The following is a 15,052-nucleotide window of genomic DNA, read 5'->3' as shown; positions in this document are numbered from 1 at the left end:
TCTTCACAGCACCTACTTCTCACTTTTCTAGTTATTACTGTGGAAGAAACTGAATTTCCTTTTGTGTTTAGATTTAGAAACTCTCAAGTACTTTAATTTGCTATTAGGCTTATTGCAGACAGCTGTAGCAGGGACGTAGCCATTGTAACAGTTATCTTGAAGACTAGAAGTTGTTTGAGCTTTATGAAACATGATTTAATCCAAGGCAGGAAATGAGAACACACTCAGTGAGGTCACTGTGAGTTTAGCTACAGCTGAGGTGATTAACAATAGGTGTGATTGATGAACTATCGCTCTCTCCTGCAATTGTTTTGCCCATCCTTTCATAAGCTTTAAAGTCTTTTGGCTTTGGAGGTTTTCATTTCTGATGGGTAAAAGGCTGTGTAGTAAAATCTTTTAGCAACAAGAAAGTCTGTATCTCTTTTTACGTGAAATGTCAAGAAACACAACGGAGAGGATTTGTAATTTGTGATACAACTTAGAATGTGGTCAAAATACAGTTTTACTGGAGACCTTTTATCTCATCATTCTTTGTGGCTACCTGGGTCATCAGTATTCTGGATATTTTAATTAGCAGCTCAGAGAAGGAATTTGCAACACAGTACCTGGATGAGGAATGTGCTTTTGGTTTCAAGTAGTTTGATGGTTCCTTTCTTAAGGGGAGTCTCATTTTCTGATTTTGTATTTTCCCTTCTTAAATAGGAGGCTTGCATTTTTTCTGCTTCTGCGTTCTCACCAGGTGGACTAAGAAAGAAATAAACAGAAAGGTGATTCTCTGAGGGGAAAATAGAAGCCTGGGGTGGTGGTAAAAAGAGGATAGCATTGTGAAGAAATGTAGTATTTTTAGAAAAATCAAGGAGCAAGAGAACAAGAGAAAACTTGCAACAGAACTTGGAATAATAAGTTGCAGTCAGGTGGAAGTCCCAGGCTTTTGAAATGGGCTTCTGTATGAATCATAGTCTGGTAGGAAAACAGAAATTGTTCTAGGTATTTCAATAAGTGGGAAGTTATTATGAGAATTGGTTACAAAGGGGTTGAAGGGCTAGTGGAGCAAAAGGAGGGGGAAGTTTATGCAAAATGAGTAACTGGAAACCACTGCTACCCCCTGGGCTGGAGAAATGCAGGGGGAGAAGCCTTACCCAAAGTGCAGGACGGCTGGTCTCTGAGCTACGCTGTTGGAGGTGAGCAGGAACCCATGAGCGAGCATGCCCCTGTGGCTGTCACCACAATCTGCACTGCCGGTGTCTCCGCTGCAGCCCATGTGGTCACAGTCCCCGTGCTGCTACTCTCCCCACTATAGGAGAAGTGGTTCGTTCTCTCCCTCCCACCTTCCGGTCTCCCTACAGTGCTCCCACTGGCAGGACCTAATTGCAAGCCAGCTGGCCAGGGAACCTGAGAAATGAAGTTTGCAGGGTCTCAGCCCTGTGCAACACAGAGCATAACATACAGAGGTGGGAATGGAGCTGAGAAGCTAACAAGCCAATGACTAATGCAACCTCCTTTTAGAAAAAGTAGCTCGGTTCTCTCTGTGCTCTTTATGAACCCAGGTTTAGCTGAGAGTACTATAATCTTGCTCAAAAGACCATTGTAATAACAAAGGCTGATGTTTGAAATCCCAATAGAACGTGTGGTCTGTGGGGGGACCTTGGTGTATCTGGAAGAAATTAATCTCCACCAGAGAGACTGCTTTAAATTCTCGGCTTTCATGGATGGATTGGCAACATAAAGCATTGACCCATGGACCCATTTTGGTGGAAATTGTTTAAAACATTAAACAAGGCAAAATCTTCCATGTCCATGATGTTTTGTTCTTCGTAGGAATTTGTAATCAGTATATTTCAGGTCATTGCAGAGAAAAAATGAATGTGAAAAGCAACTTCATCTCATTGCATATAGTGTTGGTCCAGCCTATATGCTTTAAGGATTGCTCAGATCTCTGGGCAGTGTGCTTTGAGTGGCAGCTCCTATAAATGTTCTGGAGTTGTGTGTTGGAGTTAAGAGGTGTGTGACAAGAATTTCTATAGGTTTATACTTGGCTCATTGAAGTGAGTATGTCATGTACCAAGGATTATGATTACCCCAATTCTGTGCACCTGAGATCTGTTTAAAAAAAAGAAAAAACAAAGGAAGAGTTATGCCCAAAGGTGGAGCACCTAGCTTACTCTAAGAGGTTCAAACCAACTTTGATGTTGATATCAATGAGAAAAAGAAGAAATGAAAGGGATTGGGTTTAGGGGGAAGGTGACAAGCTTAGTCCGGGCATGGTAATTTGTGCTTGTCTATGGGCTACCCAAGTGGACATTTCGAGCATGTTATTAGATATCTGGTTGAAGCTCAGGGGAATAGTCTAGATGGAGTATAAATTTAGGATCTATCAGTAACTAGGTTTAGTTAAATCCTGAGTGGGGATGGAAGAACAGTCATGTTGGCATCTTTTAGAATGAATCATTGGAAAAGAGTCACTTTGGGGGAATGTGCTAAAAAGAAGTAATCATCCCTCCTGCCCAACCATATTGGATGTTGTTGTTCAGAGGTTTTAAATCTGAATTTGTGCCCTTGGTTTAAGGAATCACAGAAGGTACATCAGGCCTCTGTTTAGTTCAGATCATGAATTCCAACCTCCAGGTAACTGTGCTTGGGGAGGATGAGTGGCAACTTAAATTTGGACAGTGGAACCTTAGACTTGGCCAACAGGGGTCTGCTGTGGCCTTCCTCCAGCTGTGCCCCTTCATACAGTGTGAGGAGTCCACATGCCATGGTCACAGGTCCACCTGTGGCCACCTGTGGCCCATGCCTCCCCCTTAGACATCACATTCCAAGTACCAGGACCCCAGAATTCCCTGCCCCATAGGCCACAGTGGAGCCCACTTCCAGACCCTGCACTAACCACTTCCCTAGTGTGTCCTCTCAAGGGCAAACTGGCCTGCTAGTATGCACCCCTGGGCTTGAAGCTTGGCCAGGGGGTGACTACAAAGGCGTGGAATGTAAAAGAAAAATTTTGCACAAGCACTTGTTAAAAATAGCAAGATAGATTTTACTCAAACTACTATAGTAGAGGAGAGAGACTTCAATATAGAACTGAACTCAACTCTGAATGCAGCAAAGACAGCTGGGCATTTATAGCCAACAAGCAGAGTAAGGGGGTCGGTGGGTGGAAAATTACTGAGAGGATATAAGGGTAGGAGGATTCTTGCTCAACTGGCTAAACAGGATTCTTGCTAAAGGCAGGCCAGGGACTTAGACATCAAGTGTGAGGATGAGGAACTTGATCAGCTATCAGGGCTGGGGGGATTCTGTGCTGGCACTGGGCTCTGCAGACCAAGGGCGGGCGTCAGGCCAAGGTTGAGGCATGGTGAGAAGAGGGCCCAGAGGAGCCAGCTTCAAGTTTGGTCAGGGAGGGAGTCTTTGTCAGGACAGAACTTGCCCTTGCAGGTTGAGATGTCCCTGTCCATGTCCACAGAGTCCCTCGCAGTGTAGGACAGAGCCAGGGGTGGAAGGAAAAGGGGGCGAGGCCCCACTGCATTCAAGCTTGGAACTCTGGGGGATCTGAGAGTTCTGAATGGGCATGTGGCCTTCCAGCCGCAGGTTCCTTTGAGAGGCTTGAGAGGCTGATGCCAGCAGAGGTGGGGGCAGAGATTGTCTGGTGGGAACTCTCTCAGCCGAAGAGAAACCGTAGAGACAACACACTCAAGGTGCTTCAGGAGGCACCTGGATGGGGGGGCTGGAAGGGCCGAGACCCCCGAGAGGAAGAGAAAGTGGGTGTTTCCCTTGTGGTGGCCCTGAGTGAATGGAAGGGAAGGTTGGAAGGATTAGGTGAGGGTGAGTCAGCAAGCTAGGGAGAAGCCTCTCCTTTCTCCTCTTTTCACCCCACGCCAGGCCCCAAAGAGAATCGTGCTTTGTGGCAGGACATGGTGTTAGTTTTGACTACATGTTATCCACATTTGGTGTCAACTGTGGCTTTGCACGTTTTTTAAAAAATCATAAAGAGGGCCGGCCCCGTGGCTTGGCGGTTGGGTGCGCGGGCTCTGCTGCTGGCGGCCAGGGTTCGGATCACAGGCACACACCGGCCCGCCGCTTCTCCCGCCATGCTGAGGCCCGTCCCACATACAGCAGCTAGAAGGATGTGCAGCTGTGACATACAACTATCTACTGGGGCTTTGGGGGAAAAATAAATAAATAAATAAAATTATAAAAAATAAATAAATAAAAAATAAATCATAAAGAGGCCGGCCCAGTGGTGTAGTGGTTAAGTTCGCGAGCTCCACTCTGCTGGCCTGGGTTCGCGAGTTCAGATCCTGGGTGCGGACCGATGCACTGCTCATCAAGCCATGCTGCGGCGGCGTCCCATATACAAAGTAGAGGAAGATGGGCACAGATGTTAGCTCAGGGCCAATCTTCCTCACCAAAAAAAAAGAAAAAAATCATGAATGTATATATGTTAAGGTAGAAGGATAAAACATTTAACAGCTTGTTAGATTGATTTATAGCCTTAAATGTTTGGACATATGGTATGCGGGATACTCTTGCCTCAGGCTTTGCATTCTTAGGAGGGTGATGCAAAGTTATTGACTGGCCTACAACACAGGCTCAATGAGGGGGCTTGGGAACTTTCCATGCCTGGGGTTAGAACGTACAGATGCCTAATTGAACATGGATGATTGAGAGAGGGCTACAGCATGTGTAATCGAGAGAGGGCTTCATGATATAGAATTGATTAAGCAGCAGGTAAAAGGACTCATGAAGAGAGATGACGGGAGAAGATGGAAGAATATGGGTCTAGAAGTTAGTATGAGAGCATTTTGAGTCAAGTGGCCTGCCACGGTCCCTCTGAATTGGCTAGAGCTGGGCTATCTGCAGAGGTGCATGTGTGGTGCCTTGGTTAGAATTTAGCCTGAGGTAGTGGGGACCTTTCCCAGCTACTAGCACCATCCTTTCCCATTTTTAGTTAACCACCAGAACCTTAGAGAAAAATAAGTGATCTGATGCGGTTGTGTGGGTAAGTCGAAGACAGTCATGTGGAATGGCGTTAAAAATAGCCATGAACTAAGCCCGTGCTAGATGATAATATATGTAAGACAGCCTCTTGGCCTAAATTATTTTCCTCAAAAGTTTTAGTTCTCTCTATTGGGGTATTATTTGTGGGACCACATTTTATGAGACGCACAGTTTTATGGTAGAGGTTCTTTTTAAAAACAGAGGTTACCTTTGGAGGACAGTTTTGTGGGAGCATTTATCTTTTCTGAATTAAGGTGTGCCTGTCTTCCGCCAGCGGACTGGGTTTAAGCTGGGTAATGTTTTTGTGGGTGTACTTGGAAGTGCCAGGAATAAGTTATTCAAAAGAATCAGGGTTGTGGTGGGGCCAGTGATCTTTCTGGTCCTTTACCATTAGCTAGTCTGAAAACTCTGGTCCCCACTAGGAGTTTTCAGCTCCAGATAATGACTCACACTTTGTTAGTAGGGTGGAGTTAATAACACGTGTTGCGTTCTGTTTTCACCGATTTGTCTGGGAATAATAAAAGAAGCATATGCCTCTGCAGAAGAAAAGGAGCACATAACACATATCATAAAGTGTTGTCGCTCTTCTGCTTGTCTGCTGTTTCAAATTCAGTCCCTATAGTTGGAAATCTGGCATCATTTGCCAGCATTAATTTTATTCCATGTTGCAGTTGCCTTTAGTGCTCTTTAGTGCTCAACATCTATTTGTCAGCTGTTATTTAAAGGAACGAATAAATTTGTCAGTATTCAGTAAACAGAAAATAACCCAGAGAAATGAAAGTTTGAATCTGAAGTTGTTAAATGGAACAGCCAGTGAAGATGACCATATAAAACTAGTGACCCAATCACAGGCAAGTTAGTCACATTTTTATGGATTTACCGTAGTTCAGTTGATTTTCATTTCTTTAAAGAGCCCAGTTCTAACTCTTGTTATAGTGAGCATTGCCCTAGAGTCAGAGAGAGCTAAATAACTCAGTTGTTTCCTGAGCCATCTCCAATACATTTTGGAAATTGCTCAATATCGCCACTCATATTCTAGGCCATGCTATCCTCAAAGTATTTTGGGTGTGTATGGTTCTAATTTCAGTATTCTTGAGTGTTTACTGTCAGAAGCTCTAGGTTTAGGAGGGGAGCTCACTGGATGAAATAACATATATTTTTTAATTTTCCCCAGAGAATTTCAGTTTGGAAGAATCTGATTTAAAAACCTATTTTAATGTGATCTTGTGTGTGTGTGTGTGTGTGTGTGTGTGTCTGTGTGTTGTGTGTGTGTATCTTAGGGAAATAACTAGGAAATACTTTTTAAGGTAGGAAATAATGAGAAATGTTTCTGGAAAGTTAGGTCCCTTTAACTTCCCTCTCTATTAAAGAGGCATTCCCCCACTATTAAAGATAGCCCCACTCCTACAAACTAAACAGAATTCAGATGGATGTATTAGAACCCCATGCTTTCATTTTTAAAAAGCTGTGTTGCTTTTTACAGCATGAATATAAATAAATGTTTCTTGCATAGATTCTGCAGGCTTTTTTTGCTACTACAGATTGCATATTCGAGGGACCCTCTGCTCTTCTCCTCTTCCTTCCAACATCAGGGTTCCAGTAGGAACTTGGCTAAAGGTATAATGATCCTGCAAGCCTCATCTCTTAGTTATAATGAATGAAAGGCTCAGTATAACTGATACCAGTTTCCAATGCCACTCCTTTTACCAACACAACCTAAGCGGACCTAGATATTGGCCAAGCAAAGGTCTAGACATAGCCATTTTTAGTTCCTCTTACACTTTACTAATGTAGGCAGCAGAGGTGAAACTTAGGCCCTCCATTTTCTGAAGCATTGGGCCCAGACTTTGTGTCTTTATGCTTCCCTGCTCTGCATTTTGGATCTTTGCTGTGGCACACCCAGGGTGAGGCAGGTTAAGAATCACCCATGTGCCACATAACAGCAGCCGACTTGAGTCACTCACTCAAGACACCTGTGCCTGATCCCTCAGTTACTTCTAGACCCACTTTTGTTTTAATCACATCCTCTTCAGTCTCTAATCTTACATCTTGGTCCCTGCCTCTGACTCCTGTGAATTGGAGTTCTTCCTCTCCCAGGCAAATGGCCTTGATTCTCTGTTATGCCTTGAATGGAAACTTTATGTTCTAACTCAAGTTTATGGATTCCAACTCCCATCATTGGCCACTTGACCAGCCAGAACCTTTTTGAGCAGCAACCACTTCAATGTGATAAATTGCCTTTCTTCTCAAATTCTCTTCTCTTTCATGTCCTCAGTTTGTCTATTAACCTTTGCTGACCATCCAACTCTATATGCCATTAAATTTCAGGTGTATGGATGAGTACTGTTTTTGATGCTGAAGGTCAAAATACAGCAAATGCCAGGTAAACAAATATATAACCATTTTTAGATGTTAGTCTTCCATTCCTGATCATCGAGAATAAAGCCTGTTATCAAGACAGTAGTACTTTCTTCAGCAATTTCTCTGGGGTCAATGTATATCCTCCAATATAATCTTATTTGATCCTTAATTGTTTAAAAGCCTCTCTTGATTAATTGATTTCTCATTGATGTACTGTTGGCACCAAAGAGTATATATTTATTTGAGGGAGTGTGCACTGGCATTAAATAATTTTTATGAATTCTACTAGAGAATATGTTTTATTCTGCTGGAAGCATTTATTTTATGCTTTTCTTCCAAGTGGATGCTGGAAGATGGATTTTGTCTTTTTGCTACTTCCTTACATTTAAAAACTCAAGTCAGGGGCCAAAAAATCATCAGTGTCAGGAACACTCTAGAAATTCTGTATTATGTATTGTGATATTGTCTTAATTCTTCTTTCTCAGTTATAGAAGTAACTTCTTCCTGATTGGGTCTCCACACACACAGTCAGGAAACAGTTGCCTACCACATCCATCACTTCTGTCTACACATTATCGTGTTTCAGAAGTTTCCCAATTAATCGTGTGGAAGCTAGAATCACTCATAATTATAATCCTGTTATGCCTTCTTTATTTCTTGATGTGCTTGTTAATTCATGTCCATCCTGCAGTGGTCTGTAACATAGTGCTGTTATCATCTCTTTCGTCCCTAAAAGCCTCTTGTCTCCCATTTTGACTAAGATTGATTCACTGCACTTTGTTGAAATCGATCATTTTGGATTAAAAACAATCTATCCTGTATATTTGTTCTGACTACTTTTATATGATCTCACTTTTTTTCAGTTAATCAATATGACAAGCTGGTTGCTTTTCCCTTTCTGGCTTCCTTTCTCTTGCTCTTTTCTTTTTTAAGATCTGTCAGTCTCTTTCTGCCCCTTCTTAGACAACATCTTTGGGAAGGAAAGCCAGTTGCAGGAGGCAGTGGAATAAATTCTCCTTTTAGAACCAGGCTAGATACTACTCCCATTTCCCTTTTCATAAAATGAGAAAGAGGGTCCCTCTCTTTTGGGATCCTCTCCCTGAGCAGTTTCTAGGGTGAGAGCTTCATGACTGACTGCCATGCACTTTGCAGACACGGTAATGTGCTTCTTATTTATAGCCTCAAACTCCTCTGTATTCTAGTCTTGCCAGGTGGATTCAAACTTAAACACCAAAATTCTTTTGGACATACTAGTATTTTCTTTTCTTCTCCTAGGTACTGACTTTAACATAGATAGTTTACCTCTGCCTCGGAAGGCCCATCACGACTGGGCACTTTTTCACGAAGAGTCTCCGAAAAACAATTATAAGCTGTTTCACAAGCCAGTGATCACCTTGTTCAACTACACTGCCACGTTCAGCCGGCATTCCCACTTACCACTAACTACCCAATACTTGGAGGGCATAGAAGTCCTGAAGTCACTCCGATACCTGGTCCCTTTGCAGTCCAAAAACAACCTTCGAAAAAGACTTGCTCCGCTGGTGTATGTACAGTCAGACTGTGACCCACCGTCAGATAGAGACAGCTATATCCGAGAGCTGATGACTTACATTGAGGTCGATTCCTATGGTGAGTGTTTACAAAACAAAGATCTCCCTCGGCAGCTGAAAAACCCAGCCTCTATGGATGCTGATGGCTTTTATAGGATCATTGCTCAGTATAAGTTTATCCTTGCCTTTGAGAATGCAGTTTGTGATGACTACATCACTGAGAAGTTCTGGAGACCTCTGAAACTGGGGGTGGTCCCTGTATATTACGGATCCCCCAGCATCACGGACTGGCTTCCAAGTAATAGAAGTGCTATTCTCGTGTCAGAGTTTTCTCACCCTAGAGAACTGGCAAGTTATATCAGACAACTGGATTATGATGACAGACTGTACGAGGCCTACACAGAATGGAAGCTGAAGGGTGAGATCTCTAATCAGCGACTTCTCGCAGCTCTCAGGGAACGGAAATGGGGTGTGCAAGACATCAACCAGGACAACTACATTGATGCATTTGAGTGTATGGTGTGCAACAAGGTGTGGGATAATATTAGGCTTCAGGAAAAGGTAAGCGAATCAAGGTTTGGCAAAGAGGTGCTGGGATGGCTATCCTGATGGTCTCTGCCATTCTGCATCCTTCTGTTGCTGCTGCCTCATCACTACTCCTGTTTCCTATCGGAAAGGCAGGCTCTGCAGGAAAGTTGAATATTTCCTTGCTATCATTTGATGACTGTCATGAAGTTTACTAGTCATGTCCTTCTTCCTGATGGCCTTAAATTCTCCTTTATTGTTTCTTCTGGAGGACACCATGCTGCAGATGCTGGGCAGTAATACAAGGAGGCTGCAGAGGAGGGAAGAAGGCCAAAAAAGAAAAAAAATGGAAAGTTCTGAATCTCATCCACATAGTCAATCCCTTAACCTCTCCATCAATGCTGTGCTTTCTGCCAGACCCCTTACACTCAGCCCCACAGGCTGCTATTTTTTTTTTGTTTTTTTTTTCGAGGCAGATCAGCCCTGAGCTAACATCCATGCCAATCCTCTTTTTGCTGAGGAAGACTGACCCTGAGCTAACATCTGTTGCCAATCCTCCTCCTTTTTTCCCACCCCCCAAAGCCCCAGTACATAGTTGTATGTCATAGTTGCACATCCTTCTAGCTGCTGTATGTGGGACACGGCCTCAGCATGGCCAGAGAAGCGGTGCGTCGGTGCGCGCCCGGGATCCGAACCCGGGCCGTCAGCAGCGGAGCGCGCGCACTTAACCGCTAAACCACGGGGTCCCGCCCCAGGCTGCTATTTTGAAACTTACTTTCATTTTACATACACCATCAATTAACCCCTCTCTCTCTCTCTGATTCTTGCTCTTTCTCTTTCTGGCATACACACGTGCTTATTAATATAGAGAGGAAATTCAAATAATGATGGGGATAATATTTAAAAGACTTCTTTTCCTTAAATTATTATAAAGTTCTTAGTAATGTCTTCAAATTTCTAGATGCTCTTAATGTTTGTTTAATTGCTTACTTTATTTATTTATACCAGGAATGGTCCTATTTTATATATAACTGAATTTGTTAAAAGGTAATTTATTGAAAGGAAAAGAAAGATTAGTTTCAACTACCTTGGAAATTTTTAAAAAATGAGGTGGCCCACACATACTACTTGGCTGTCAGCTATCATTCCCTGGCTTGACTCCCATATACACATAAAGTTTTATCTAAATTCTCCAAAGGAAAACAATTTTTGTTAAATATTTAAATATTTATTTTGGCTAGCATATTAATTTCAGGTCAAATATAAACCTAAACAGTCTGTGGAATTATTTTTATGTGTTGTATGTATACTATATAAGACTTTTGTATGCTAAATATGTATATGTTGAGACAAATTTAAAATATTTGAAACATTTTCCTCATTTTAATTATTATTAAAATTTAAATTCTTTTATCTGGTTTTATGTAACAAATTTTTACTCATAAAATCATTTATTTTAAGTTGAATGTCTTGGTCAACAACAGGAACACTAAATATTACCTCATTCTCAGAGAATGCATCCTGTTTTCCAATGACTTCCTTTATGACCTAATTTAAAGGGCCACATTACAGCAAAAAACCAAAATACACACACTACTGCAAAGAGACATGAGAAAGTAGAGACCACATTAATTGCCCATGCTTTACCGATTATTTATTCTGAAAATATATCAAAGCAGAAAGCAGAACTTCTGAGGGCGATGATTTGCCTGGCCTGCCTTTCACGATCCTTTCCAGGCTTGGAGATTATATTTCCAGAAAACTGAAAGAACTATACAAACCCCACCTGCTCCTGCACCTCACAGAGCCCTACTGGAATGATTAGCGGGGCCTGGAGAAGAGGGTATCATGACGTTGGTAAATAGCTTTTTAAAAGATACAGAATACTTGTATTCCTGCATTTCCAACAGAAACAGCTAGCTGTGGTATTTCAGAGCGCCTGAAGGCGGTAGGATTGAATGTCCTTCTCTTTGGAGTGTGAAGAAAGATGGACAGAGTAGGCTCTCCTCCCGTGTGCTCTTATTCCTCCCAGAGAGGTGGTCAGGGAAGTCCATCAGAATCATTGAAATTGCTTGCATTTCAATGAACTTGTCACATTTCTCAAATGCTAATGCGCTCATTATTGAAAAGCAGGACAAAACATACCATGAAATAAATTAAAGGGTTTTAGACCAGTTGTTTTCATTTGCATTCATTTTACAAGATTTATTACAGCTTATATATGGCATGCCTTAACGTAAGCTATTTAAATATAAGTTTCTTAACTTTTTCTCTTTCAGCCAAAGAAAAGCTGAAAGAAATAATTTGATTTCCTGTAACTCTGGTTATTTTTTTATCTTCCAGTTGATAATATTTTAAATCATTGTATTTAGGTATGGAAAATACTATTAGAATATCAAATGCATTTCCGCTGTCTCTACTCTGCCTCTCCTACCCTTCCCTCTCATAAACACACAGAGCTAGTGAATTATCTGTTGCTGTGTAAACAATATTATCACAAACTTGGTGGCTTAAAACAACATACAGTTTGTTATCTCACAGTTACTTTGCATTAGGTCATGGCTTAGCTGGGTTCCCTGGAAGGCTGCAATCAAGGTGTCAGTCAGGGCTGGGTTCTTATCCGGAGACTCAGCTGGGGGCAGGTCTGCTTCTAAACTCACACGCTTGTTGGCAGATTCAGTTTCTTGAGGTTGTAGGACTCAGGGCTTCAGTTTCCTGCTGGCTGGAGGGTATCCTCAGCTTTTAAACGCCACCCACAGTTCCTTGTCGTGTAGCCTTCCTAATATGGCTGCTTACTTCCTCAAAGCCAGCAAGGGAGTGAGAGAGTCCAACAAGACCAGTACTACACTCTTACATATGTAATCAAGTACACGTAATCACATACATCCTCTCACCTTTGCTGTGTTCTATTGGTTAGAAGCAAGTGACCACACCCACACTCAAGGGGAGGGGATGGCACAAGGGCATGAATACCAGGAGGCATGGATCATGGGGGACATCTTAAGTCTGACCACCACACCAAGTGAATCTGAGTAGGCTTATTCTCGGTGTTGTATGCTTTATTTATGTAGGGGAAAGTCTTTCAGTATTGAAGAGGGCATCTCATGAGTGAATTTTAGTCAGTCAAAGATCATTTATTGATAAATAATCCTCTCCTTAAAGCGGGGAGACAACATGTAATCATCAGAAGTATAACTATGCAAAACTGGGATAAGCTTCTAAAAAATTAGCTTTATTGAGGTATAATTGACATACAATAAATTGCACATGTTTAAAGTGTACAGTTTGATTCGTTATGACATATACCTGTGAAACCATGGCCACAATCAAGATGACAAACATTTGTATCATCCTCCAAAGGTTTCCTTATGAACCTTTGTAGTCTGTCCCTTCTCCACTAGCTTCCTCAGGCAACCACATGTCTGCTTTTTGTCACTTTTGACAAAGACTAAGGCAGTTTTCTAGAATTTTATGTAAATGGAATCATGTGGTATGTACTCTTTTGTGCCTGTCTTCTTTCACTCTGCGTGATAATGTTGACATTTATCCACAATGTTGTGTGTATCAATAGTTCGTTTCTCTTTATTGCTGAAGTTTGGACGTACCAAAATTTCCGTATCTGTCCACCTGTTGATGGACGTCTGAGTTGTTTCCAGTTTATGGCTATTACAAATAAAGCTCCTATAAACGTTCATGTACAAGTTTTGGTATGGACATAGGCTTTCATTTCTCTTTTGTAAATACCTAGGAATGGAATCGCTAGGTCATATGGTAGATGTATGTTTAACATTTTGAGAAACTACCAAACTGTTTTCCAAAGTTGTTCTATCTTACATTCCCACCAGCATTGTATGAGAGTTCCATTCATGAGCAGTTTGATGTGGTTAGTCTGCTAATTTTTATCATTCTGGTGGATGTATAGTGGTATCTCACTATGGTTTAATTTACATTTCTCTAGTATCTAATGATTTTGAGTATCTTTTAATGGCTTATTTGTCATCAACATTTTCTTTGGTGAAATGTTTATTCTTATCTTTCACTCATTTTTAAAAACTTGGGTTGTCTTGTTAATCTTGAGTTGTAAGAATTCTTTATATATTTTGGATACAAGTCATTTGTTAATTATAAAATGAACAAATGTTTTCTTGTAGTCTGGGTTGTCTTTTCATTTTTTTTTTTTTTCTCAGAAAGATTTGCCCTGAGCTAACATCTGTTGCCAATCTTCTTCTTTTTGCTGAGAAAGATTCGCCCTGAGCTTACATCTGTGGTCAATCTTCCTCTTTTTTTTTTTTTTTGTATGTGAGCTGCCACCACAGCATGGCCACCGACCAGTGGTGTAGGTCCACACCTGGGAACTGAACCCAGGCCACCAAAGCAGAGCGTGCTGAACTTAACCACTAGGCCACCAGGGCTAGCTTTGTCTTTTCATTTTATTAACAGTATCGTTTGAAGTATAAAGTTTTTAATTTTGATGGTCAGATCAATGTTTGATTTAAATTGATGAAGCTCATCAATTTCTTTCTTTTATAGTTTCTGCTTAAATTGATGAAGCTCATCAATTTCTTTCTTTTATAGTTTCTGCTTTTTGTGTTCTGTTTAAAAATCTTTGTCTAACCCAAGCCACTAAGATTTGCTTCTATTTTATTCTAGAAGTTTTGTAGTTTTAACTTTTACATTTAGGTCTATAATCCACTTGGAGTTCACTTTTGTAATGTAGAATGATGTAAGAGTTGAGGTTTGTTTATTTGGATATCCAATTGTATCAGCACCATTTGTTGGAAAGATTATTCTTTTCTGATTGAATTACCTTGGCTTCTTTTTCAAAAATCAATTGGCTATATATGTATGGGTCAGTTTCTGGACTGATCAATTTGTCTGTTTTTGAGTACTGTAGCTTCATAATAAGTCTTGAAATGAGGTAGTGTCAATCTTCCAACTTTGTTCTTTTTCAAAATTATTTTCACTATTTTAGGTCTTTTGCTTTTCCATATACATTTTAGATTCAGTTTGTCAATTTATATGAAAATTCTTGATGAGATTTTCATTGGGATTGTGTTGAATCTATGTATCAATTTGGAGAATTGGTAATAATATTGAGACATTTAACATATAAGAATGATATATCTGTCCATTTATTTAGGCCTTCTTTAACTTCTGTAGACAATGCTTTGTAGTTTCTTGTGTACAGGTTTTATAACTTTTTGGTTAAATTTATCCCTAAGTAGTTAATATTTTTTGATACTATAGTAAATAGTATTTTTTTTACTTTATTTTCTGATTGTTAGCTGCTAGTAAACTAAAATTAAAATTTTTAAAAATAATAGATTTAAAAAAATAATAGATTTAAAAAAATAAGATTGATTTTGTATGTCGACCTCATATACTGCAACCTTGTTAAACTCACTGATTAGTTCTGGTGTCTGTTTTGTAGATTTCTTAGGATTTTTCTATATAAATGATCATGTCATTTACAAATAAAGACAATTTTACTCCCTCTACCCCAATCTATTTTTTTTTATTTGTTCCCTTTTTCCCCTCACTGCACTGACTAGGACCTCCATTGCAATTTTGTGTAGTATTGTTGGGACCATATGTCTTCACCTTGTTCTAGTCATAGGGAG

At 40.6% G+C, this 15,052-nt stretch overlaps 1 protein-coding gene across 4 annotated transcripts in view; it reads left to right on the top strand.

Annotated features, from left to right (window-relative positions):
• FUT10 (fucosyltransferase 10) overlaps positions 1-15,052 on the top strand; it is an 83,149-nt gene that overhangs the window by 50,711 nt on the left and 17,386 nt on the right. For 3 of the 4 annotated variants that reach the window (XR_009216037.1, XM_058525181.1, XM_058525182.1), the window contains exon 4: positions 8,632-9,467. Coding sequence is in view for 3 of the 4 variants with exons in the window: in XM_058525181.1 (XP_058381164.1) it covers positions 8,632-9,467 (836 nt within the window). In the remaining variant the exon portion in view is untranslated. Of the gene's footprint in view, positions 1-8,631; positions 9,468-9,702; positions 10,112-15,052 lie in introns of those variants that run through there. The other variant, XM_058525183.1, reaches the window with a different exon arrangement.

This window comes from Diceros bicornis, chromosome 29 (assembly GCF_020826845.1).
Source record: "Diceros bicornis minor isolate mBicDic1 chromosome 29, mDicBic1.mat.cur, whole genome shotgun sequence".
NCBI classification, from domain to species: Eukaryota; Metazoa; Chordata; class Mammalia; order Perissodactyla; family Rhinocerotidae; genus Diceros; species Diceros bicornis.
The sequence above is the reverse complement of the archived record's forward strand: the minus strand, read 5'-3'. Positions and strand labels throughout refer to the sequence as shown.